This window comes from Saccopteryx bilineata, chromosome 3 (genome assembly GCF_036850765.1).
Source record: "Saccopteryx bilineata isolate mSacBil1 chromosome 3, mSacBil1_pri_phased_curated, whole genome shotgun sequence".
NCBI lineage: Eukaryota > Metazoa > Chordata > Mammalia > Chiroptera > Emballonuridae > Saccopteryx > Saccopteryx bilineata.
In genome coordinates this window covers 146,609,127-146,634,120 of record NC_089492.1, presented here as the reverse complement: position 1 = coordinate 146,634,120, position 24,994 = coordinate 146,609,127, and the positions used below count along the sequence as shown (strand labels likewise).

General features: G+C 43.3%; 1 protein-coding gene across 4 annotated transcripts in view; it reads right to left on the bottom strand.

The window, feature by feature from the left end:
* CHMP3 (charged multivesicular body protein 3) overlaps window positions 1–23,391 on the bottom strand; it is a 104,431-nt gene extending 81,040 nt beyond the window's left edge. Inside the window, exon 1 of one of the 4 annotated variants that reach the window (XM_066267661.1) lies at window positions 23,236–23,391. In XM_066267661.1, the coding sequence (XP_066123758.1) occupies window positions 23,236–23,280 (45 nt within the window). In that variant the 5' untranslated portion in view covers window positions 23,281–23,391. Of the gene's footprint in view, window positions 1–1,523; window positions 1,585–22,696; window positions 22,718–23,235 lie in introns of those variants that run through there. The other 3 variants (XM_066267663.1, XM_066267662.1, XM_066267660.1) reach the window with 3 other exon arrangements.
* Between the last annotated feature and the right edge of the window lie 1,603 nt (window positions 23,392–24,994).

Below are 24,994 nucleotides of genomic sequence, written 5' to 3'. Positions count from 1 at the left end.
TGGATTCTTGCTGTATTGGCCAAGAGTTTGCATAAAGGCTTTAATCACTGTAAAAAAAAAAATAGAAGAGTGGATAAAGAAGATGTGGCACATATACACCATGGTATACTATTCAGCCATAAGAAATGATGACATCGGATCACTTACAACAAAATGGTGGGATCTTGATAACATTATACGGAGTGAAATAAGTAAATCAGAAAAAAACAAGAACTGCGGGATTCCATACATTGGTGGGACCTAAAAACGAGATTAAGAGACATGGACAAGAGTGTGGTGGTTGCCTGACCTGTGGTGGCGCAGTGGATAAAGCGTTGACCTGGAAATGCTGAGGTCACCGGTTCGAAACCCTGGGCTTGCCTGGTTAAGGCACATATGGGAGTTGATACTTACAGCTCCTCCCCCCTTCTCTCTCTCTCTCTCTCCCTCTGTCTCTCCCTCTCCTCTCTAAAATGAATAAATTTTAAAAAAAATTAAAAAAAAAAAGAACTCGTTAAGAGTGTGGTGGTTATGGGGGGGGAGGGAAGGAGGGAGAGAGGGAGAGGGTGGGGGAGGGGCACAAAGGGAACTAGATAGAAGGTGAAGGAGGACAATCTGACTTTGGGTGATGGGTATGCAACAGAATTGAATGACAAGATAACCTGGACATGTTTTCTTAGAATATATGTACCCTGATTTATTGATGTCACCCCATTAAAATAAAAATTTATTTATTAAAAAAAATGATGAACGGGTCATCCTGTTTTAACTGTGGCAAGCTTGGATATATGACTAAGGATTGTAGAGCTTTTTTTTTTCTTTTTACTAACAATTTAGGAGAAATTAAAATTACCATTACAAAGGAAAATTGCTAAGGCCCTTGTAAATACTGGGGACTGCTTTATCTGTTCTTAACCCTACCCTACTAAGTTACACCCTACTTCAGAGTAAAGCTTATGTACAAATGGTAGGTGTTGGTCTAATAAGTTTTTAAATATGATGTATATGTTTGCTTGCTTATAGTTTGCATTGAGTATGGAATAGGCTGTAAGCAGGCAGGGTCATTATGTTGTAAGGTACCAAAAAGCTACAAAATTAATATTGATATTCTGGGAGGAAAAGGTCAGGTTTTCCTGTCCTTTCTTTGGAAAATGGAGAAAAAGGAATGTAGAGGTCTCCTGACTTAAAAGGACAACTAGGGTCATTTGGTTTTAAGTTCTCTGAAAATATTAAGGTTATTTGAGGAACTCCCTTTCGCTTACAATAAGAGACAAAATTTACATACCACCCTACACTGATCTTAGCTCTCCTTTCCTTCCTGGAATCTGAGATTAATGTGTACCTCTAGGCCAGGGGTCCCCAAACTTTTTACACAGGGGGCCAGTTCACTGTCCCTCAGACCGTTGGAGGGCCGGACTATAAAAAAAACTATGAACAAATCCCTATGCACACTGCACATATCTTATTTTAAAGTAAAAAAACAAAATGGGAACAAATGCAATATTGAAAATAAAGAATAAGTAAATTTAAATCAACAAACTGACCAGTATTTCAATGGGAACTATGCTCCTCTCACTGACCACCAATGAAAGAGGTGCCTCTTCTGGAAGTGCGGCGGGGGCCATAGTTTGGGGACCCCTGCTCTAGGCAAAGGAGGAGAGATAGATATTAAAAGGATTTGTGAATCTCTTTGATTGTATTACCTTGAAAGTTTGAACATTCTTTGAAAATCCCCTAGACAAATGTTAATCTTGTCAATGTAATGTAAATCTTGTTAAATGTTAATCTTGTTAATGATTGTGTCATGCCCCCCCCCCAACCTGTATGTAGTCAAAGGGTATATAACCAGCCTCTGAAATGTACTCGGGGTGCAAGATTTGGGTCTGCTATGCCCCATGTCGGCCATATGTAGCCGGCACATTTAACAAATCTCCTCCTTCAGTAAAACTCTTCAAAATTCATCTGGACTGGGTGTCTCTATGTAAACCTGAAGGAGTGAGGTACAGTGCCTTTCAGAATCTGGGGTATGGTACTTTATAACAGTTATAGCCTAAGGCTTAGTTTTAAGACTAAGCTTTCCCCCACACCCTTGACAGTTGCATGATGTAGGGTGGTGCACTCTCATGAGGAATCCCATTATGCTTCAGATAAGTGACTTTGATTCAGAGACTTCCTTGTTTGTATATTCTACACTAAAATTGCGGAGAGGAGCCCATCCTGGAAGAGAGCAGAGAAAGGTCACATGGAGGAGAGGAGAGGCAACCAAGATGGTGGAGTGCTAAAGGAGAAGCCAGTTTGTGCAGAGAGGAGATGAGGAACAGAGGCGAGTAAGGCTGGTGAGGTAGAAACCTTTGAAATTCGGATAAGTCAGTGGCTTTGGAAGCCCTGAATGGAAAGGGGAGTGTTTTCCTATTGGGTGTATTTCTTGCCTGCCGGGGGCAAGCTAGGATTAAAAGTAATGGCCCACCAGTTCTTGGCTCCGTTGTTTCATTTCCATCTGTCCGAAGGCTGTGGTGGTGTCCATGGCTACTGGCTTTACAGTTGGAATATATCAACCAATGATTGTTAAATCAAAATCTGTCTCTTTCCAATGAGGGAATATTAAGGGGCAATATATATTTTGTTAATCAAGTTTCCCAGTAACAAGCTGTTGGGCAAATAAAATGTATTATGCTCACTTTGTTAAAGAGGCCGTTGCCCAGGTGACATTAATGTGTGTTGAGAATCCTTGTAGCCTGGGGCTTGGTTTTGGGATTAAGCCTTTCCCACCCTTTTTTGATGTGGGGTGGTACAATCCAATCATGCCTCAGAGAAGTGACTTTGTATTAGAGACTTCCCTATTTTGTATATTGGATTAAGGGTTTGGATTTCTACACTATAAAATGGGGATGGAGCGGGAGCTTGTGCTCTTGGTTCCTGAGATTATCTTCAGAGGAGAGAGCAGAGCAGAGAGCAGAAGGAGGCCACGTGGAGGAGGCCAGGAGAAGCAGCCAAGATGGCAGCGTGCTGAGTGAGATGCCAGTTTGTGTAGTTTGTATCTGGGATAAGGAAAGAGATGGGGAACTGTGGAGAATAAGGCTGGTGAGCTAGAAACCTTTGATTCTAGGAAACTCGGATAAATCAGTAGCTTTGTGAGCACTGAATGTGAGTGGGTTTTGGAGCCCAGTGTGTGTTTTTACTTGCCCGCCAGGTGCAAGCTAGGATTAAAGATGAAGGCCCATCAGTTCTTGGCTCCATTGTTTCTTTACCGACTGTCCAAATCCAATGCGAACCTGCATAGGCCAGGCTGCTGTGATGGTGGCCCTGGCCGTGCCTGCAGGCTTTACACAAGCTAAAAAATTTTTTAAACCAATGATTGTCTACATATCTTCCAGAAGGGTAAAATGTATTTAAAAGTAAATCAAATATTGCACCAATAGGAAAAATAATAATTTTAAATAAATTTCCATGAAAGGAAAATAATCTTGAGACTAAAGATTTCTTACAGGACATTCCAATGCAACTTTGGGCCTTTTTTAGTACAGATATTGGCCAGATTTGCCAATATCCTTTAAGATCTGATGCACTAGTAGCTGGAATTAAGATCTCATACTAGATTACTTAAAAAGGCATTTACAATTCTATGTACAAGCCCTTGTAATTCTAGTTTTCCAGTAAAATAGATTTATACAGAATCTCAAAACTATAAATAAGATAGTTATTCCCAGACATCCTGTGGTTCCAAATCCACATAACTTATTAGCTATTCCTGTGGACTTACCAATTTTCAATGATAATAAAGTCATGTAATGCCTGTTTGAGCATGTCTGTAAAATAAAAGGACAGAAATTCCTCTTTGCTTTAACCTGGGAAGGTTACAAGTTTAGTTACACAGTAATGCCCTAGGGATATATGGAGAGTCCCACCTATTGTCTTAGATACTAAAAGCTGATTTGAATAGTGCTGAATTTTTCAGAGTTCTGATTCTCTACCTTTAGTAAAATACTTGGGAGATATCACATTTAAAAATTAGTTACTGCCCAACCTGTGGTGGTGCAGTAGATAAGAGTGTCAGCGTGGAATTCTTAGGTTGCAGATTCAAAACCCGGGGCTTGCTCAGTCAAGATACATACAAGTAATCAATGAACAACTAAAGTGAAGCGACTCTGAGTTGATACTTCTCATCCCCAACCCTTTCTCCTCTTGGTAAAATCAATAAATAAAATCTAAAAAAAAAAAACCTGGTTACTAATTAACCCTGAAAGCTCAGAGGAATCCCATCTTTCAAAAACAAAGCAGCTTGCCTGACCAGGCAGTGGCACAGTGGATGGAGCATATGACTGGGATGCGGAGGACTTAGGCTCAAGACCCAGAGGTCGCCAGCTTGAGCCTGGGCTCATCTGGCTTGAGCAAAGCTCACCAGCTTGGACCCAAGGTTACTGGCTTGAGCAAGGGGTTACTCAGTCTGCTGTAGCCCCACGGTCAAGGCACATATGAGAAAGCAATCAATGAACGACGAAGGAGTCTGTTGGGCAGATAAAATGCTCACTTTGTTAAAAATAGGCACTGCCCACATGAGGCCATTGCCCAGGTGATATTAATGTGTGTTGAGAATTGTTGTAGCCTGAGGCTTGGTTTTGGGATTAAGCCTGTCCCACCCTTTTTGGTGTGAGGTGGTACAATCCTATCATGCCTCAGAGAAGTGACTTTGTATTAGAGACTTCCCTATTATGTATATTGGATTAAGGGTTTGGATTTCTACACTATAAAAGGGAGGCAGAACAGGACTTGGCCCTTGGTTCCTGAGGTTAGCATGAGAGAGCAGAGAGAATAGAGCCAGCAGCAGGAGGAGGCCACGTGGAGAAGGCCAGGAGAAGCAGCCAAGATGGCGGAGTGCTGAGTGAGATGCCAGTTTGTGTAGAGTTTGTATTTGGGATAAGGAAGGAGATGGGGAACTGAGGAGAATAAGGCTGGTGAGCTAGAAACCTTTGATTCTAGGAAACTCGGATAAATCAGTAGCTTTGTGAGCACTGAATGTGAGTGGGTTTTGGAGCCCAGTGTGTGTTTTTACTTGCCCGCCGGGTGCAAGCTAGATTAAAGACTATGGCCCACCAGTTTTTGGCTCCATGGTTTCTTTACCGACTGTCCGAATCCAATGCGAACCTGCATGGGCTGGGCTGCTTTGATAGTGGTGGCCCTGGCCGTGCCTGCTGGCTTTACAGAGTCGCAACAAAAAACTAATGATTGATGCTTCTCATCTCTCTCCATTCCTGTCTGTCTGTCCCTGTCTATCTCTCTCTCTCTCTGTCTTTGTAGATTAAAAAAAAAACAAAACAAAAAACAAAAAACAAAGCAGCTTAAACGATTTCTAGGTTTAATTGGATAGTCTCAACTAGGTTCCAATTTTTTACTACTAAAATCAAGTTTATATAAAGAACATGGGAGATCATCATAGACTTACAAAATGTTATAGTCAGCAACTTGATTTCACTAGCAAAAGGGCTCCCTCCCTGGATAAGAGCTATCTCTACTTGAGCCATGTAATGTAAACAAGGAGAAGAAATAGTTATGGACTCTATTGTATAGAATCCCATTCAGGCATGATCCACTCTATTCCTGTGTAAAGCCAGAAGCCAGGGCCAGGGCCACTATCACAGCAGCCTTCTGGCCTATGCAGGTTCGCATTGGATTCGGACAGTCGGTAAAGAAACAGCGGAGCAAAAAACTGATGGGCCATAGTCTTTAATTCTAGCTTGCACCCGGCGGGCAAGTAAAAATACACACTGGGCTCCAAAACCCAGTCACATTCAATGCTCACAAAGCACTGACTTATCCGAGTTTCCTAGAATCAAAGGTTTCTAGCTCACCAGACTTATTCACCTCTGTTCATCTCCTTCCTTATCCCAGATACAAACTCTACACAAACTGGCATCTCACTCAGCACTGCACCATCTTGGCTGCTTCTCCTGGCCTCCTCCACGTGGCCTTTCTCTGCTCTCCTCTGCTCTCTCTTGCTAATCTCAGGAACCCAGCGCCAAGTCCCGTTCTGCCCCCATTTTATAGTGTAGCTTCACAACCTTTAATCCAATATACAAAATAGGGTAGTCTCTAATACAAAGTCACTTCTCTGAGGCATGATTGGATTGTACCACCCTACATCAAAAAGGGTAGGAAAGGCTTAATCCCAAAACCAAGCCCAAGGCTACAAGGATTCTGCCTGCCTTTAGCCCACCCCAACACACATTAATATCACCTGGGCGACGGCCTCCTCATGTTATCTTTAACAAAGTGAGCATACTACATTTTATCTGCCCAACATCCTGCTACCAGGGAAGCAGTACATCATGCTATTTCTCACCTCTTAAAAGTCCCTCTCCATTCCTGGATGCACTGAAGTAATTAAAACAGATAATTGCCCTTACTATACTTCTAATGTTATAAAGTACCGCACCCCAGATTCTGAAAGGCACTGTACCTCATTTCATCGAGTTCACGTAGAGAGACACCAGTCCAGATGAATTTTGAAGAGTTTTATTAGAGGAGGAGACTTATTAATATGCCGGCGCATATGGCTAACACGGGGCAACTGCAGGCCCAAATCGTGCAGTCCCAAAAATAGTTCAGGGACTGCTTATATACCCTTGCTCACACACAGGCAGGGGAGAGCATGACATCAGGGTAGGAGCTAGCAGCATTTGTAGGGGATACACAGAATCATTAAGACTCTCAAGGTAACACAAATCTTTCAGGGTTCCTCTTCCCTCACTAGCCTAGAGGTATGTTACTTTCAAGATTCCAGGAAGGGGGAGGAACTACAATCAATGCAAGGTGGTATGTAAATTCTGCCTCCTATTGAAAGAGAAGAAGTTTCTAGGTTAAACTTTATTTTATTTAAAACTGAATAACCCATTGTTCTTGCAAGCCAGACACTTCTACATTCTTCTCCCTTCCCTCCCTAAAGGAGGGACTGAACTGAAAAGCCTGATAGGAAAGCCCTCCCAGAATATCAATGTTCAGCTTTTGGTACCTTATAACACTAAGACATTCCAAATAGCTTTACAAAACTGTAATATTAAAAATGTTACAGGTATCCCTTATAATCCAACAGGAGAGGCCTATTGAACATGCTCACCACACCTTAAAAACCTATCTTAAACAAAAATGGGGGAGTCAGAAGGAAGAGACTCAACCCAATAGAACAATAGTATAAGGCTTTTTTTACTCTTAATGTTTGAACATTTCCTCCTCTGGATTTACTGCAACCTAGAGGCATTTTATACAAGCCAAGCAACAGCCTAAGCCTCTCATGTTGTACCAGGATATGAGCTGGCCCAAAGTGGCAGGATCCAATCAAATTATTAACTTGGGGGCGAGGGTATATTACAATTTTGTCATCAACAGGTCCTCTTGAAATACTAGTGAGGAAAGAGAAATGAGAAGCCTCATCCTGAATTGGCATTAGTGTGACATTCGAATAAAAGCTATAAAATATATTAATAGGCTTTAGAAATAACTTCAAAGGAACTAGTCCAGTAAACAGGTGAGCCCAGACTCCCAGGATGGCTAGGAGCTGAAGAGTCCTTGAGATAGAGAAGTCGTTAGACTCCTAGGATGGTTAGGAGCTAAGGAGTCCTTGAGATAAGGAAGTCACAAGAACTCCTAAGACAGTAAATGTAACCACATCCTAGGGGATAGATAGGGATATTTCCAGCTGGGGCTTTCAACTGTATGACTGGTTACTAAGGCACGTGACTAGAATTTAATTTGGGGGAGCCAATTGCTAAATGCCAAATTTGCTTCTGTATGAACTGCTTGCTTGCTACGCTATAAAAACCCCTAGACTGTAGGCGCTCGGTGTGGCTCTTGTTACTACCACTAGAGTCCACCCCTGCGCAGGTTTATTTTCCTTTGTTTTGTTCTCTAATTCTTTTGGCCATAAAGATTTGTCTTAAACTCTCCAAGCGTCTCCAGTGTCTGTTTTACCCGGCGAGTGCTACATTTTATGGGGGCTCGCCCAGGATTGCCCATTACGGGTATCTTGACTGGAGACAGGCGGAACAGCTGTTTAAGCTGGTGAGTATTTTGTTGTAGAATTTCTTGGTTTTGTATTCTGGCTCCGGAGCTCTTACAGTCTGTGGTGGCAGACAGGACGCTGTCAGTGACCCGCCCAGACACTCGGGCCAAAGGGCAGGACGCTGCCGGCCGAGGTTTCTGTTTCTGTCTGAAATCGATCGATCGTTTCAAAGTAGTGAGCTCACTCGCGCTGCGCCACGCTGCTGTCTGGTTGTCTGTTTAGCCTGAATGACTGTGTGGGAAATTTTGTGTATTGCCCTCCTGGGATTTGCTGCATTGTTGTGTTTAGTGTTAATTTGTTTGCCAGTACAGTGTGATCAGCGCTCATCTATTTGGATTACCCTGCTTATAGGGTGGGGAATCCTGTGTGTTGTCTTTGTAGGACTAGAAGCATACCTGGCTGAGAAGAACAAGCACCGCGAGATGGGACAGCAAGAATCTACTCTTAAGTCCCCTCTTGATTGCATTTTAAGTAACTTCTCTGATTTTCAGAAGAGAGCTCAGGGTTATGGGGGACCTCCACCCGATCGAGAAACTCTCCGGACCTTAAGCCAAGTAGAGTGGCCATCTCTTAAGGTTGGATGGCCATCTGAAGGAACTTTTGATCTGCCCATAGTTTTTGCAGTAAGAGCTATTATATATCAGGTACCTCACCCAGACCAATATGTGTATATAGATGTTTGGATAGATATAGCTACAGATAAACCTGGGTACATTAAGAGGTGCATAAAAGCAAATCAAAAGGTTAAGAGAGCTATTTGTGTGAGCGCTGCGGACATTAAGCCTCGCCCTCCCTCCGCTCCACCTGCACCTGAAAAAGAGCATCCCAAATCGTATCCGGTCCTTTCTGATGTTACTGAGGATATAGCAGACCCTGTAAATTATCCTCCTCCTTATCAGAAGCCCAGGGAGCCAGATTCAACTGTGCCCGAGAATGTCCAGAGTCCTCCCCACACCCGGGGGGGAACTCCTTATGCTCAACCTTCCTTTGCCGGAGGTGCCCCAATGTTACCTCTTAGGGAGGTGTTGCCCCCACTAGATGAAGGATCACATGCACCGTCCCGAATGATTTATATTCCTTTTTCTACTAGTGACATTTATAATTGGAAACATCAGACCCCGCCATTTTCAGAGAAACCTCAGGGGTTAATTTCTTTGCTTGAGACTGTTTTCAGGACCCATCAACCAACTTGGGATGATTGTCAGCAGCTTTTGCACACTTTGTTCACAATGGAAGAAAGAACCCGCATCAGCCAAGAAGCTGAAAAAGTATTTAGGGAAGAAGGGGGCACTGAAAGGGACCTAGAGAGGATTCTCCCCAGGAGCCCCCCCAGTTGGGATCCAAACAATGACAGGGATAGGGAATCGCTTACCCAATATCGCCAGGCTCTATTAAGGGGAATAAGGGCAGCTGCTAAGAAACCAACCAACTTTAGTAAGGTAGGTGAGGTAACTCAGGGGAGGGATGAGTCCCCTGCTGCATATTTAGAGCGGCTAATGGAGGCCTACCGGGTTTATACCCCTATTGATCCTGAGGCAGAGGAAAATCGCAAGCTAATAAACATAACCTTTGTCACTCAGGCAGCCCCAGACATTAGAAAGAAGCTCCAGAAAATGGAAGAATTTGAGGGAAAGAATAGGAGTGAATTATTAGAAATAGCACAGAGAGTCTTTGTCAATCGCGATGACCCTGAGTTAGGGAGAGCAGCTGTAAAACTACTCTTGGCACAGCAATCAAAAGGAAAGAAAGGGAAACAGCAGCCCTTTAAGGGAAAGAAGGAAACTTTCCCGCAGAAGCAATTAGATAGAGACCAGTGTGCTTATTGCAAAGAGAAGGGTCATTGGAAGAAGGATTGCCCTAAGCTACAGGCGGTAAATCAGGAACAAGGCTCACAAATTTTGCTCCAATTAGATTGACGGGGCCAAGGCTCCATTTCCGTTGGCCCCCAGGAGCCTATGGTCACACTGTCAATTGAAGGGAAACCAACTACCTTTCTAGTTGACACGGGGGCCACTTATTCCGTCCTAAAGAGACCACTTGGGACATTACAAAAGGAATCCACAAAGGTAATAGGGGTCACTGGCAAAGCTGTCACATATCCTCGAGCCACTGCACGGATTACGGACCTGGCGCGAGGGACTATTACTCATTCCTTCCTGATTATTCCAGACTGCCCTTACCCACTGTTGGGACGAGATCTGTTGCAAAAATTTCAAGCAACAATAACCTTCAACCAGGAGAAGGATGCAGAAGGCAAGGTATTAGTGACTGTGCCAATATCAGAAGAATACCTGATTGCCTCCCTCCCGGAAGGTAAGAGCGGGTTTAAGGGCGTCCCCGAGGAAGTAAAGCAGCAGGTTCCTGGAGTTTGGGCAGAGAACAATCCTCCGGGATTGGCAATACATCAGCCGCCTGTAGTAGTGCTGTTGCGGAGCGATGCTAGCCCAGTACGCATCAGACAGTATCCTGTACCTGCTCGGGCTAAACAGGGTATAGCGCAGCACTTGAGGCGCTTATTGGAAGCCGGGATTCTCCGGGAATGCCAATCTGCCTGGAACACTCCTTTGCTACCAGTACAAAAGCCTGGAACTCAAGACTATCGCCCAGTGCAGGACCTGCGTGAAGTGAATGCTCGGGTAGAGACCATACATCCTACTGTGCCAAACCCCTATACCCTATTAAGTTCATTGCCACCGACTCATGTTTTCTATTCAGTATTGGATTTGAAAGATGCCTTCTTTTGCATTCCATTAGCAAAGCAAAGTCAGGAAATGTTTGCCTTTGAGTGGAATGATCCCGAGAATGGACTTTCAGGCCAATACACTTGGACCAGGCTCCCTCAGGGTTTTAAGAACTCCCCAACCATATTTAATGAGGCTTTATGCAAAGACTTACAGGAGTTTCGAGCCGGCCACTCTTCAACTGTACTGCTGCAGTATGTGGACGATCTCCTTATCGCGGCCCCAAACCAGGAGAGTTGCCAGGAAGCTACGTTAGAACTACTCCAAGAATTGCAACGGATGGGCTATCGAGTATCTGCTAAGAAGGCCCAAATTGTCACCCAAACCGTGAGTTACTTGGGGTATGACTTGAGGGGAGGACAACGTAGTTTGTCTAGCCAAAGAATTCAGACCATATTACAGATTCCTGAGCCTGTCAGTAAAAGACAAGTGCGAGAATTTTTAGGTGCTGTGGGATATTGCAGACTTTGGATACTGGGATTTGCAGAACTGGCCAAACCTTTGCATGAGTTAACACGGGGAAAAGAGGAACAATTTGTATAGACAGAGGAGGCACGAGAGTCTTTTCAAAAACTTAAGGAGGCCCTAGTTGCAGCCCCGGCATTAACCCTGCCAGACTTGTCTAAGTCCTTTCAACTATTTGTGACTGAGAAAAAGGGCATTGCTCTAGGGGTCCTCTGTCAAGAACTGGGACCTTGGAAGAGACCAATAGCCTATCTGTCCAGAAGACTAGATCCCGTGTCATCAGGATGGCCCAATTGTTTGAGAGCACTTGCTGCTACCTCCATCCTTGTTAAGGAGGCCAGTAAACTGACTCTGGGTCAAGACATTCAGGTCATTGGAGAGCACTATTTAGAACAAGTGCTGCGGGCTCCACCGGATAGGTGGATCTCGAACGCCCAACTAACACAGTATCAGGCACAGTTGCTGAACCCCCCCGCAATACAATTTTTGAAAACAACGGCTTTGAATCCTGCTACATTGCTCCCGTTGCCAGACTCATCGGTGATCCATGACTGTAGACAAGTATTAGATACCATTACAGGAGCCAGACCAGATCTACGGGATCAGGCCTATGAGAAGGTATAACCCTGTTCACAGATGGAAGTAGCTATGTTCGGGATGGGCAAAGGTATGCTGGAACCGCAGTGACCACTCAAGATACTGTGTTATGGAAAAAGGCACTGCCTAAAGGCACATCTGCACAACGGGCTGAGCTTATCGGACTCACACAGGCCCTTAGAATTGCTGAAGGGAAAAGTGCCAACATCTATACAGACAGTAGATATGCCTTTGCCACTGCCCATGTACATGGCGCCATCTACCAGGAGCGTAGGTTGTTGACTACTGCAGGAAAAGAAATTAAAAATAAGAATGAAATTGTGGCTTTATTAGAAGCCATTTGGTTGCCTAAAAAGGTGGCAATAATACATTGCAAAGGACATCAAAAGGGGGATTCCCCTATAGTAGAAGGAAACCACTTTGCTGATCGAGCGGCACGGAATGCAGCAGAAGAGGAGGAACACGTTAACCAACTGCTACTCATCCCACCCCCTACTTTGCAAACAGAACCGAGGTATGAGCCTAAAGAAGAAGAGAAAGGTGAGCAACTAGGGGGTAAGAAAAGTAAACAGGGATGGATAGAATTACCAGACAACAGAATATACCTACCACAAGGAGTGTTAAGACAAATAATTCAAGAAATACATAGCAGCTCCCACTTAGGACAACAAAAACTAGAACATCTAGTAAGAAAATATTATGAGGGAGCAGAAATCAGAGATATCATACACTCTGTTGTGTCTAGGTGTCAAGCCTGTGCCAAAGTAAATGCTGTCAATAAGAAATTACCTCCTCTCATCAGGCACCGAGGAAAAGCTCCTGGAGAGCTGTGGGAAGTAGACTTTACCGAAATGACTCCAGGGAAATTAGGCTACAAATATTTGCTTGTTCTAATAGACACCTTTACTGGATGGACTGAGGCTTTTCCTACAAAAGGAGAGACTGCTTCAACAGTTTGTAAAATACTTTTAAGAGAAATCATTCCACGATATGGCATTCCCATTGCTGTAGGGTCAGATAATGGACCTGCTTTTGTGTCCAAAGTATCACAAGAATTGGCAAAAAGATTAGGGATCAATTGGAAATTACACTGCATTTATCGGCCTCAAAGTTCAGGGCAAGTCGAGAGGATGAATAGGACCCTTAAAGAGACTATAATTAAGTTAAGAGAGGAGACTGGCGAAAACTGGGTAGAGCTACTCCCTTTTGCATTATATAGGGTTCGAAACACACCTTATACAGGAAAATAGACTCCTTATGAGTTAATGTATGGGCAACCAACTCCTTTGGTTCCACAAATAACAAGGGAAGAAATTGAGGGTTCTAATCAAAGTTTTCTAAAGTCCTTACAGGCATTACAACTGATACGTGCAGAAGTACGGGCGCTTAGAGACCAGCAGAAGGACCAACTCAAAGGACTTCCACTGCCAACTCCACCGGAGCCAGGACAATGGGTATGGATTCTTAACCACCGTCGCGGGAACCTTGACGCTCGGTGGCAAGGACCGTTCCAGGTACTGTTCAGCACGCCCACGGCTGTGAGAATAGCTGAAAAACCTTACTGGATTCATCTATCACATGTAAAGTTAGCTCAAGAACCGAGCTTGAAGGAAGCAAAATAGAGAGTCGAAGCGGATCCCCACAATCCCTTAAAAGTGCGGTTCTTACCCGAATTGTAGCAATAGTTTTCTTTTGTATGTTGTTCAGTATTAAACCAGTACCTGCTTTCCAGGAAACCCTGAATCATCCAGAGAATTTATGGGTGGCTTTAGCACGCACCCTAAATGTCTCATCATTTTGCCTTGAACAGGATAGTTAAGGATTTAACTAGGACAAAGAAGAGGAGGAAATGTGACATTCGAATAAAAGCTTTAAAATATATTAATAGGCTTTAGAAATAACTTCAAAGGAACTAGTCCAGTAAACAGGTGAGCCCAGACTCCCAGGATGGCTAGGAGCTGAAGAGTCCTTGAGATAGAGAAGTCGTTAGACTCCCAGGATGGTTAGGAGCTAAGGAGTCCTTGAGATAAGGAAGTCACAAGAACTCCTAAGACAGTAAATGTAACCACATCCTAGGGGATAGATAGGGATATTTCCAGCTGGGGCTTTCAACTGTATGACTGGTTACTAAGGCACGTGACTAGAATTTAATTTGGGGGAGCCAATTGCTAAATGCCAAATTTGCTTCTGTATGAACTGCTTGCTTGCTACGCTATAAAACCCCTAGACTGTAGGCGCTCGGTGTGGCTCTTGTTACTACCACTAGAGTCCACCCCTGCGCAGGTTTATTTTCCTTTGTTTTGTTCTCTAATTCTTTTGGCCATAAAGATTTGTCTTAAACTCTCCAAGCGTCTCCAGTGTCTGTTTTACCCGGCGAGTGCTACAATTAGCCCCTAGAAAGCAACCTGGTTCCAGAGATCCAGAAGGTAATAATGAATCCATCTCCGGAAATGAACCCAGAAAACAAAGACACCTAACTCGCTCCCAAGCACTGAGGGAGCACCCGACATCACCTGGGATACTTTAAAACATCTAAGCAGGCGTGCTAAACAATTTTTACAAAAGACAGAAGTGCCTGTAAACCCCTAAAAACCTGTTTCTCTCTATGCTTGCTCTTTACATTCCACTACAACCACCTAACCATCTTCCTCTGTTCATCTTTACTAAAACAAAAAAGGAGGAGTTCAGGGAATCACTGACCTAACCATGAACCCTCTATGACTTGGATTGGGGAACTTTAGTTAAAAACCCTGAGTGAATGTCTCTTGGATGCAAACACCAAGAAGTTGTGTGAGTGAGTGACCTTTGTGCAGACACAAAGGATTGCATGTGAAGGGGCTTTACAAAATTAGCCTAGAGCTTCTATTGTAGATGCCCCTTCCTTTGTGCTTGGTAATTAGCAAAAGAAAAAAAGCCTGACCAGGCAGTGGCTCAGTAGATAGAGCATCGGACTGGGATGCAGAGGACCCAGGTTCAATACCCCAAGGTTGCCAGCTTGAGCACCAGCTCATCTGGTTTGTGCAAAGCTCACCAGCTTGGACCCAAGGTCGCTTGCTTGAGCAAGGGATTACTTGGTCTGCTGTAGCCCCATAGTCAAGGCACATATGAGAAAGCAATCAATGAACAACTAAAGCCGGGGTCCCCAAACTTTTTACACAGGGGGCCAGTTCACTGTCTCTCAGACCGTTGGAGGGCCGGACTACAAAAAAAACTATGAACAAATTCCTATGCACACTGCACATATCTTATTTTAAAGTAAAAAAACAAAACGGGGGGCCCTGGCCAGTTGGCTTAGTGGTAGAGCGTCGGCCTGGCGTGCGGGGGACCCGGGTTCAATTCCCGGCCAGGGCACACAGGAGAAGTGCCCATTTGCTTCTCCACCCCGCCCGAATAAAGAATAATAATAATAAATAAAAAAACCGGGAACAAATACAATATTTAAAATAAAGAACAAGTAAATTTAAATCAACAAACTGACCAATATTTCAATGGGAACTATGCTCTTCTCACTGACCACCAATGAAAGAAGTACCCTTCCAGAAGTGCAGCGGGGGCCGGATAAATTGCCTCAGGGGGCCGCATGTGGCCCGCGGGCCGTAGTTTGGGGATCCCTGAACTAAGGTGTTGCAATGAAAAACTAATGATTGATGCTTCTCATCTCTCTCTGTCCCTATCTATCCCTCTCTCTGACTCTCTCTCTGTCCCTGTAAAAATAAATAAATAAAAATTTTAAAAAATGAATTTTTTTTAAAAAGAGAAGGAATGTTCTGACCAAATTAGCCCTTTCTGCATGTCAGCAAAACGGCCATTAATCATTCTTTCCCCTTATCATTTGGCCTCCCTCCCTAATAATCCTGTTACCTCTGTTCTGCTTTGGATCAATAAAAGCTAAGGGAGAAGGAAATTCAGGAGGTCTTCTTTGCCTCCCTTCGCAAGCCTCCCCCTCTTCCTCTTGACATCAGTTTGTGTCTTGAGTAAGTTTTTTCCATGCAACACTGGTAGTTCCCAGCAGGCTGAAGTACTAAAAGAGTTCACCTTTTCTTTCTCCCCTTTAACAATGCTTTTCATTTCACAAAAGAAAAACAGTCCTCAACTATGTTATGTCTCTTATTACCTTGATACATTTCCTGAGAGGTAAAATCTCTAAAGCACAACTGGACATATAGGAAATAGGGACAACTGGAAATACAGGTATAGGTGTTGAGAAAGTTCGAATAACTATATCTAATGCTTATAAAATTCTTATGAAAGTATCAAGAGTTTTCCAATACTTGTTTCAAAAATATTGAAGAAAAACCTGAGTCATCAACTGGTAAATCATTAAAACTAAATTTTACAGTAAAACACTATGCTTGGCCCTGGCCGGTTGACTTGGTGGTAAGCATCTGCCTGATATGTGAGTGTCTTAGGTTTAATTTTCCCGGTAAGGGCACACAGAAGTACCCATCAGCTCTTCCACCACTCTCCCTCTCGCTTCTCTTTATCTCTCTCTCATTCTCTTCCCCTCCTACCGCCATGGTTCGATTGGAGCAAGTTGGCCCTGAGTGCTGAGGATGGCTACGTAGCCTCAGCCTGAAGCACTAAGATCTCGGTCGGTTGCTAAGCAACAGAGCAAGGGCTTCAGATGGGCAGAGCATCACCCCCTAGTAGGCTTGCCAGGTGGATCTCCTCAGTTGGGGTGTAAGTGGGAATCTGTCTCTGCTTCACCTCCTCTCACTGAATGAATGAATGAATGAATGAATGAACAAACACTATGCTTTTCGGCAAATGACACAGAAATTCAAAGAACTGAGTGACAGTGACATAACAAAATGTACATTACAATTTCCTTATTTATATTAATGTTTCTCAGCCCCTTAGTTTAATAAAACATAAAAGAACTTTTTTCTGGTGGCAGCACCTCACAATGAGGATATCTTTTTGTACACCTGCAGGCATGAATAAGGGTCCTCTGCAGCTGTGAATAAGGTACCTAGTCTATGGTATTTTGTTATAGCAGGGGACTAAGATAGTACATAGTGGAAATTAAATTCCTCTTCCCACTTTTGACCCTCCATCGTCTAGCTCCCCTCCCTACAGATAATTTCTGTAAATTAGGATCTTGTGTGTCCTTCAAGATTTAAAAATATGCAAAACTAGAAATTAGCGCAAAGCAAAAGCAATAAATACAAGTGGCCTATTCTGATCTCTTGGGTGAATACAGAGAAGATAGTCAACCTGGCTATATTTCAAATATGTAAGTACTTTCTCTCACTATCTCTACCTCTACTCATCAAGCCAGTATTTGATAGGCACTTTACTCTTTTAAGATAGTTCAACACTATGCTGGCCCAGTCTATAATAAAGAAAAACATGACCCTTTCTTTCAAGAAGCTCACACTTTCGCTGAGAAGACAAAGTAGAAAAGAAATATATATTCCCAGGATACCCCATTTTCTAGTGTCTTTGTGATCTCCTGAACTCTAAAACTGAGCTCTGTGGCTCCTTCCCCTCCAACATCAGCATCTCATCAAACCTGCTCTTTTCCTGAATTCCCTCAATTTCAGTTCATGGTAGTAATACTCAGGGGGCGTTGTTAAACAGAAACCTAATAGTCATCTTTGCATTCTCATCCCACATCCAGTAGTTGAACAAATTCTGGCCATATATCCCAAATACTATATTTCTTTTTCTCTTTTCTTTTTTTTTAAGTGAGAGGAGGGCAGTTATACAGACTCCCTCACGTGCCCTGACCAGGATCCACCTGGCAACCCCCATCTGGGGCTGATGTTCGAATCAACTGAGCTATTCTCAGTGCCTGAGGCCAATGCTCAAACCAACTGAGCCACTGGCTGCAAGAGAAGGGGAAAGGAAGGAAAAGCAAAGCAGATGGTCACTTCTCATGTGTGCCCTGGCCAGGGATCAAACCCGGGACATTCTTACATGGGACTGATGCTCTATCCACTGAGCAAAATGGCCAGGGCCTCAAATATTTCTAAAACTCATCCTTATCCCTATTTCCACTTAATGATAGAGCTGCATCATCTCTTACCTGAGTCACTGACTAGCCTCCATGCCTAAGTCTCTTCCCTCTTACTCCAAACCACTCTTCTGAATGTTCATCTTTAGTAGGCATGGCACACAGTTCTTCACTAACCTGTCGTCTACCTATCTCTCCGTCATTCCTGCACCCCACTCAGATATAACAGTACTTCTTCTTCGAAACACTCTGAACTTTTTTTTCTGGTAACTCCAACCTATGTTCCACAATTCCACACCTTGTACAAGTAGTTTCCTCTGCTTGGAATGCCTCCCCTTTCCTAACCCTATACCAACCCATCCACCTGGCTAATAACCTCTTGTGATAAGACCGAATACCTGTTAATCGCTCCCTCTACTGTGACATCACAGATCTTGTATACATATTATTTACCATAAAATATAAGTATCTGCTCATGTCAGTCTCTGCCAGTAAACTTGGTATTCTTTGAAATTGTCATCCAATTTTATGAACCTGGTGTTCAACCCAATGCACAACAAAATAAAAACAAAATAAATGTTTGAAAGACTTTATTCATTTTAGAGGAAAGAGAGAGAGAGAAAGGGAGAGGAGCAGAAAGCATCAACTCCCATATATGCCTTGACCAGGCAAGCCTAGAGTTTCAAACTGGCAACCTTAGCGTTCCAGTTGATGCTTTATCTGCTATGCCACCACAGGTCAGGAAAATAAATGTTTAAAAAAAGAGATAAACAAAAAAACCCCAAAATAAATAATGTGTATAAACTAAGAGAATGAAACTTTATCATCTTCTCTATTTTCCCTTCTCATTTTCTTCCCTGTTTTGATAGCACCCCATAACCATGAATCATGGCCCAGTCTAAGTTATATATATATATATATATATATATATATATATATATATAGTTATATATATATAGTTACATATATATATATATGATTTCAGAATTCTGACATCATTGAAAGTGACTACTCTTCCCAAAGGTTAAATCAGTGAAGTCCCTACATAAGAAGAGCAATTTTCCAACAGAGGAATCTCTTTCCTTTTTCTTTTTACAGAGACAGAGAAAGAGTCAGAGAGAGGGATAGATAGGGACAGACAGACAGGAACGGAGAGAGATGAGAAGCATCAATCATTAGTTTTTCATTGTGACACCTTAGTTGTTCATTGATTGCTTTCTCATATGGGCCTTGACCATGGGGCTACAGCAGACCTAGTAACCCCTTGCTCAAGCAAGGGACCTTGGGTCCAAGCTGGTGAGCTTTGCTCAAACCAGATGAGCCCACGCTCAAGCTGGCAACCTCGGGGTCTTGAACCTGGGTCCTCTGCATCCCAGTCCGATGCCCTGGTCAGGCGAGAGGAATCTCTTTTCAAACAATCTCATGTCCTCCCCAGGAGAGTCACAGGTTTCTAAATGAATTACAAGATTCCCTCAGCCTCAATAGGCCCGATCTAGTCTTTGCTTGAACACTTTTTTGTTTCCAATAGAGTAAGTTTCACCACTAAAATGTCTTCATGAAAGCATCTGAGATGCTTGAGGGCAAAGACTTTAAACTGTAAGGCTTTTTTTTTAAAATATCAATTGATTAATTTTTAGAGAAGAGGTAGAAAAATAGAGAAACGTCGATTTGTTGTTCCACCTATCCATGCATCCACTGGATGAATCCCACATGTGCCCGACCCAGAATCGAACCCACAGCCCCAGCATGTCTGGACGACACTTCAATCAAAAGAGTCACCTGCCAGGGCTATAAGGCTTCTTATATAGCTAATGTCTCCCTAAGTGGCCCTAGAAACACTATGTACTCATTTTAGGACTGTCTGACTTTAAACCTGACTTAATCTTACTCTGATACTCATTCATTGCTCAGTATTTATAATATTTAGCACCTACTCTGGCGCTGCACAATATATCAGAGCTCTGGGAACACCACCCACACTTTATCTTACTTGCCTGACCTGATTTGTTACCTGACTTAACGGCCTAAATGACAACCATGATAGTGTATCATGGTTGTACCTAGCCTCTGTTTATCCTCCTGTGCTGGAACCAAGACCCACATGCCCTCATCTTCTAGCCCCCAGTGGAAAGTATTTATTATAAATTTACCCTAACTCATGAGTTTTACAGCTGAGACAATAGCCTCTAGTCAATTCTCTTTTTTCTCTAATTTGTCTTCTTTCTCTGCCAACATTAATTCATTTTTTTAAATGTTTTACTTAGCTTTGAACATATTTTTTCTTGTTCTCCCTCTAAAAAAAAATTAGCTAAAACTGAAACATCAGACATTACTTCTTATTCAGCTATGACTCTCAATGCCGTGTCTGTCAGCAGCTCTACAGAGAAAAAAGTATTTGTCATCTTAGAAAGTGCTTTACTGGCACTTTCTGTAGTTACAAATGCTATGCTAAATACTGTAATTATAGCAGGTGACAAAACACTTTCCTTGGTCATAAATCGCAAGGTATAAAGAGAGTTTGATTGAAGCTGACACAGACACTATTCTGACAAATTTGAACAAGATATAATCAGAACTGTAAAGGAAGACTGGAGTACTGTGAAGGGGATCTTGAAGAAAATCTTGGGAAGGGTATCTCCAGCACCAATTAAAGTAAATAATCTAATATAAATAGTCAAGAACCAATTCACAGGCAAGAAGGTGTGTGGGAAACATGACAGTGGAGGACCAAATCATTTCTGATTACCTAAGTTTGAGGGTGATCATTGAAACTCCTGAATTTCTATAACTATATATGTGGTACCCAGTCCAAACTTGTACTTGTAATACTTGCTTGATAAGTTCCTTAGCTATTTTATCTTTATAATCACCCTCTGGCAGGCATAATGTATTTTAAAAAACCAATATCATGCATCAAATTGGAGATTCTCTGGTGTTATTTTCCCAGGTATGTTACCTCACTGGAACAGTAAATTGACATCATATTCTTAGCAATTATATTTATAATCTAAAAATAGTCTGTTATATAAATAATCTGTATAGTAGAGATCAGTGTAAATGATAATGAGACCATTTTCCCAGAACTGTCTCTCTTTCTATAAATGGCAAAGCTAAGGCCAAATAGTGAAGGTAATAATCTCTCCCCAACATCAAAATTACACTTCTAAAATAACAAGCTGTAAAGCCAGTAACCAGGGCCACCACTACAGCAGCCTGGCCCATGCAGGTTCGCACTGGACTCGGACAGTCGGTAAAGAAACAACGGAGACAAAAACTGATGGGCTGTCATCTTTAATTCTAGTTTGCACCCGGCGGGCAAGTAAAAACACACACTGGGCTCAAAACCCACTCACATTCAGTGCTCACAAAGCTACTGACTTATCCGAGTTTCCTAGAATCAAAGGTTTCTAGCTCACCAGCCTTATTCTCCTCAGTTCCCCATCTCCTTCCTTATCCCAGATACAAACTCTGCACAAATTGGCATCTCACTCAGCACTCCGCCATCTTGGCTGCTTCTCCTGGCCATGTAAAGCCAGAAGCCACCATCATGGCCATTCATATGCAGGTTAGCATTGGATTCGGACAGTCGGCAAAGAAACAACGGAGCCACAAACTGGTGGGCCATAGTCTTTAATTCTAGCTTGCACCCGGCGGGCAAGTAAAAAATACACACTGGGCTCCAAAACCCACTCACATTCAGTGCTCACAAAGCCACTGACTTATCCGAGTTTCCTAGAATCAAAGGTTTCTAGCTCACCAGCCTTATTCTCCTCAGTTCCCCATCTCCTTCCTTATCCCAGATACAAACTCTACACAAACTGGCATCTCACTCAGCACTCCGCCATCTTGGCTGCTTCTCCTGGCCTCCTCCACGTGGCCTCCTTCTGCTCTCTGCTCTGCTCTCTCCTCTAATGATAATTTCAGGAACCAAGAGCCAAACTCCCGTTCTGCCCCCACTTTATACTGTAGCTTCACAACCTCTAATCCAATATACAAAGTAGGGACGTCCCTAATACAAAGTCACTTCTCTGAGGCATGATGGGATTGTACTACCCCACATCAAAAAGGGTGGGAAAGGTTTAATCCCAAAACCAAGCCCCAGGGTACAACGATCCTGCCTGCCCACAGAGAGACACATTAATATCACCTGGGCAACAGCCATCACCTGGGCAACAGCCTCCACGTGGGCAGCTGTGCCATCTTTAACAAAGTGAGCATAATACATTTTATCTGCCCAACACAAGCATCTTATAATACATACATGCCACAAAATGTGTATCTATATAATGCTCTACATTTGAAAAGTAATGTAACACTCTTTCCTCATTTAAGCTCCGCAATTTTTATTTTACCCGGGAGTAAAGTGAGTAAGTTGCCTGAGGGAACTATTTATTGAGTACCTACTGTTCTAGAATCCATGATGAACAAATATAATCAAAGTTAGCACATTATATGCAAGCAACTTCATGATGCATGAAATTGGTTTTAAAAATATTCCTGCCAGAGATGAACAGGTAAGATTATTTATTAAATAAAGTATTTTAGGGGTCTTGTCAGAATTTATATTATTCATCAGATCTTCAGTAGGACGCAAGAATTTTCTAACAAGCTCCTAGGTGACGCTGACGCTGGTCTGTACTTGGATAGCAAGGTTGTAAAATCTACAAAGAATTAACCCTAGCTAGCACTGCTAAGACTTCACATAATATTATCATTAGTCTTTGACAGACAAGACTAAGGCACAGTGAAATTAACTTTTAACAGGTCACAAGATTGATAAGTGGGAAACCAGAATTCACACTTGGGTAGACTGACTCCACAGAGCACTCTTAACCACTGCCCTTTATATCTCATACAACAGGCAGATCAGAATTCAAAGCCAGGGTCAGTTATCTGCCGTACCATTCCTCCGAGTCGGGTCTTTCTCTAATCAATATGTCTGGTCAGTAAAACGCCGAACGACAGCAGAACTAGAAAACAACTTCCCCTTCACTTGAGCAGAAGGGGACCGTAGGTAGCTGCCTTGCAACCGTCCGCGAGACCTGAACCCACGCTCTGAACAGCGGCGGGCCGGCCTCACAGGGTGGCGTCAGGGGGCGGGGACTGCGCCAGGGAAAGGTTCCGGGGAGGACGTACCAAGGCGCGCAGTGCGGGGGTTTTTAGGGATAGGACTAGGATGCGGCCTCCAAGGCCGAGGCCGAGAAACTCTTAGTCCAGCCCTCGGCGCCCTTGAAGAGGGAGCGCTAAGATACTGGGGTTCTCTTTCGCCACAGCTTTCTCCTTAGAAACTCTTCCTCTGGCCCCTCAGTCGAGTGGGAAGCCCCGGAAATGGCGGCCGAGCGTTACCTGGCCTGACGGGGTGGAAGTGTCCAGTCGCTTTACCAACTCCACTACACCCCACGCAAATCCTCCCACTCTTTTACTGCCACCGTAGCCCTTACCAGCTCTTTGGGCGGCTTCTCCTGGGTTTTCCCAAACAGGCCCATAGCTTACTGAACTCGTCTTGCCCCTTCCGGTTTTCGTTCCCTGCGCCCGGCAGGTCACGGGCAGCCGCCTGGGCGGGGCGGCGACAGGGAAGGAGCCCAGGCGCCCAAAGAAGGGAGCGGCCGCAGTTTGGGTAGCACGCATGCGCAGAATTCTATCGTACCGAGTTTTGTCAGAAAGATTGACGCAATTGCGCATGTTCTGGGAGGGGAATTCTAAAAAGAGATGGTGAGTTAGGTGTGTTTTTGTGAGTTGAAGAAGTGATTTTTCTGGAGGAGAGGTATTTATTGACTACACCTAGTGATAGAGCTGCTCCAGGAACTTCACCTACCCCTTTATGTTGCTGAGGCAGAAGTCTGTACGGCCACTGTTAGAGGTGAAATTAAGCAAGACTCCTGGAGATAAAATACGTCAGCAACTTCGGCAAGGCAACTTAAATAATTTCTAGAGAAGGGCCTGCTGCCGCTATTTAAAGCCAGTCAGCAAGCGCGCGGGCAGAGGGCAAATTCTATTTTTATCCCTAACACAGGCCCTGATGCTGGGTCTTGCTTCATTTACTTGAGTGTTGACCCTATAGTCTTATTTATCCCGATTAGCTAGTTTAAATGGCCGCACCAAGGTGGAAGGGAGAGATGGAGATATCATTAACTAGGTAAGGAGGTTGAGGAATGGTTGAATATGACGGGATGAAGGGGGCTAGGGAATTGGTAAACAAGTTAGCTATTTCTCATTCTGTTCCCCATTTGGTCAGTCAGAGGGATCCGATTGAAGGGGTGTTGTAATAAAAGGTTATAGTAATTAAATATATAGAAATATAAAAATATGGAAGATATATAAAAGTAATTAAAAGGATATTAAAAATAATTATTAAAATTAAGTAAAGTTATGCCAATTGGATAGGAATTAATATAGTGGCTTAGTGCCATAACTCTGTAATGTGATAAACAGACTCTGACTTACAAGCAGAGCCCAGTTAGTATAATATGTGTGTGAAGTTATACATAGATAAGAAGTGGCTTGTGCCTGACCTGTGGTGGCGCAGTGGATAAAGTGTCGACCTGGAAATGCTGAGGTCGCCGGTTCGAAACCCTGGGCTTGCCTGGTCAAGGCACATATGGGAGTTGATGCTTCCTGCTCTTCCCCCCTTCTCTCTCTCTCTCTCCCTCTCTCTCTCCTTTCTAAAATGAATAAATAAAATTAAAAAAAAAAAAAGAAGTGGCTTGATGTTATTTACATTAACTTTGTAAATTAATAAAAATAAGAACATCTTAAAAAGTGGTTTAATGTAAACATTTCAGTAGATTGACATAAAGGGGGTTCCCTGCAAGGAACTCCCAAAAAGGTGGTTTGAGGTGATAATCCTGTAGATTGACATCTGTTAGAAGGCATTGGCCAGAAAGGGTACTAAAGCTGAGGGCCCTGTGCTGCAGTAGTCGCCCAGACTCCAACGTTGATGTGGACTGTCTCCACGTAGCTCTGAGCTCTGACCAAAGCCAGCCGAGAGAAGCACGCCGATGGGGCCCCCTTAAGCTATACCCAGGCACGCCAAAAGGATTTGTGAGTAATCAATTGCCTGTGTGATTATTGCAACTAATTTGTGTGTCGGTTGTGCCTTTCCTCCGCTGGCGTTTAACAGTAGCATCCTCATAGCCGCCTCAAGAGTAGTCTTGAAGAGGCTGCCAGCCCTGCTAATAAGCAGGAGTGACCCACTGCACC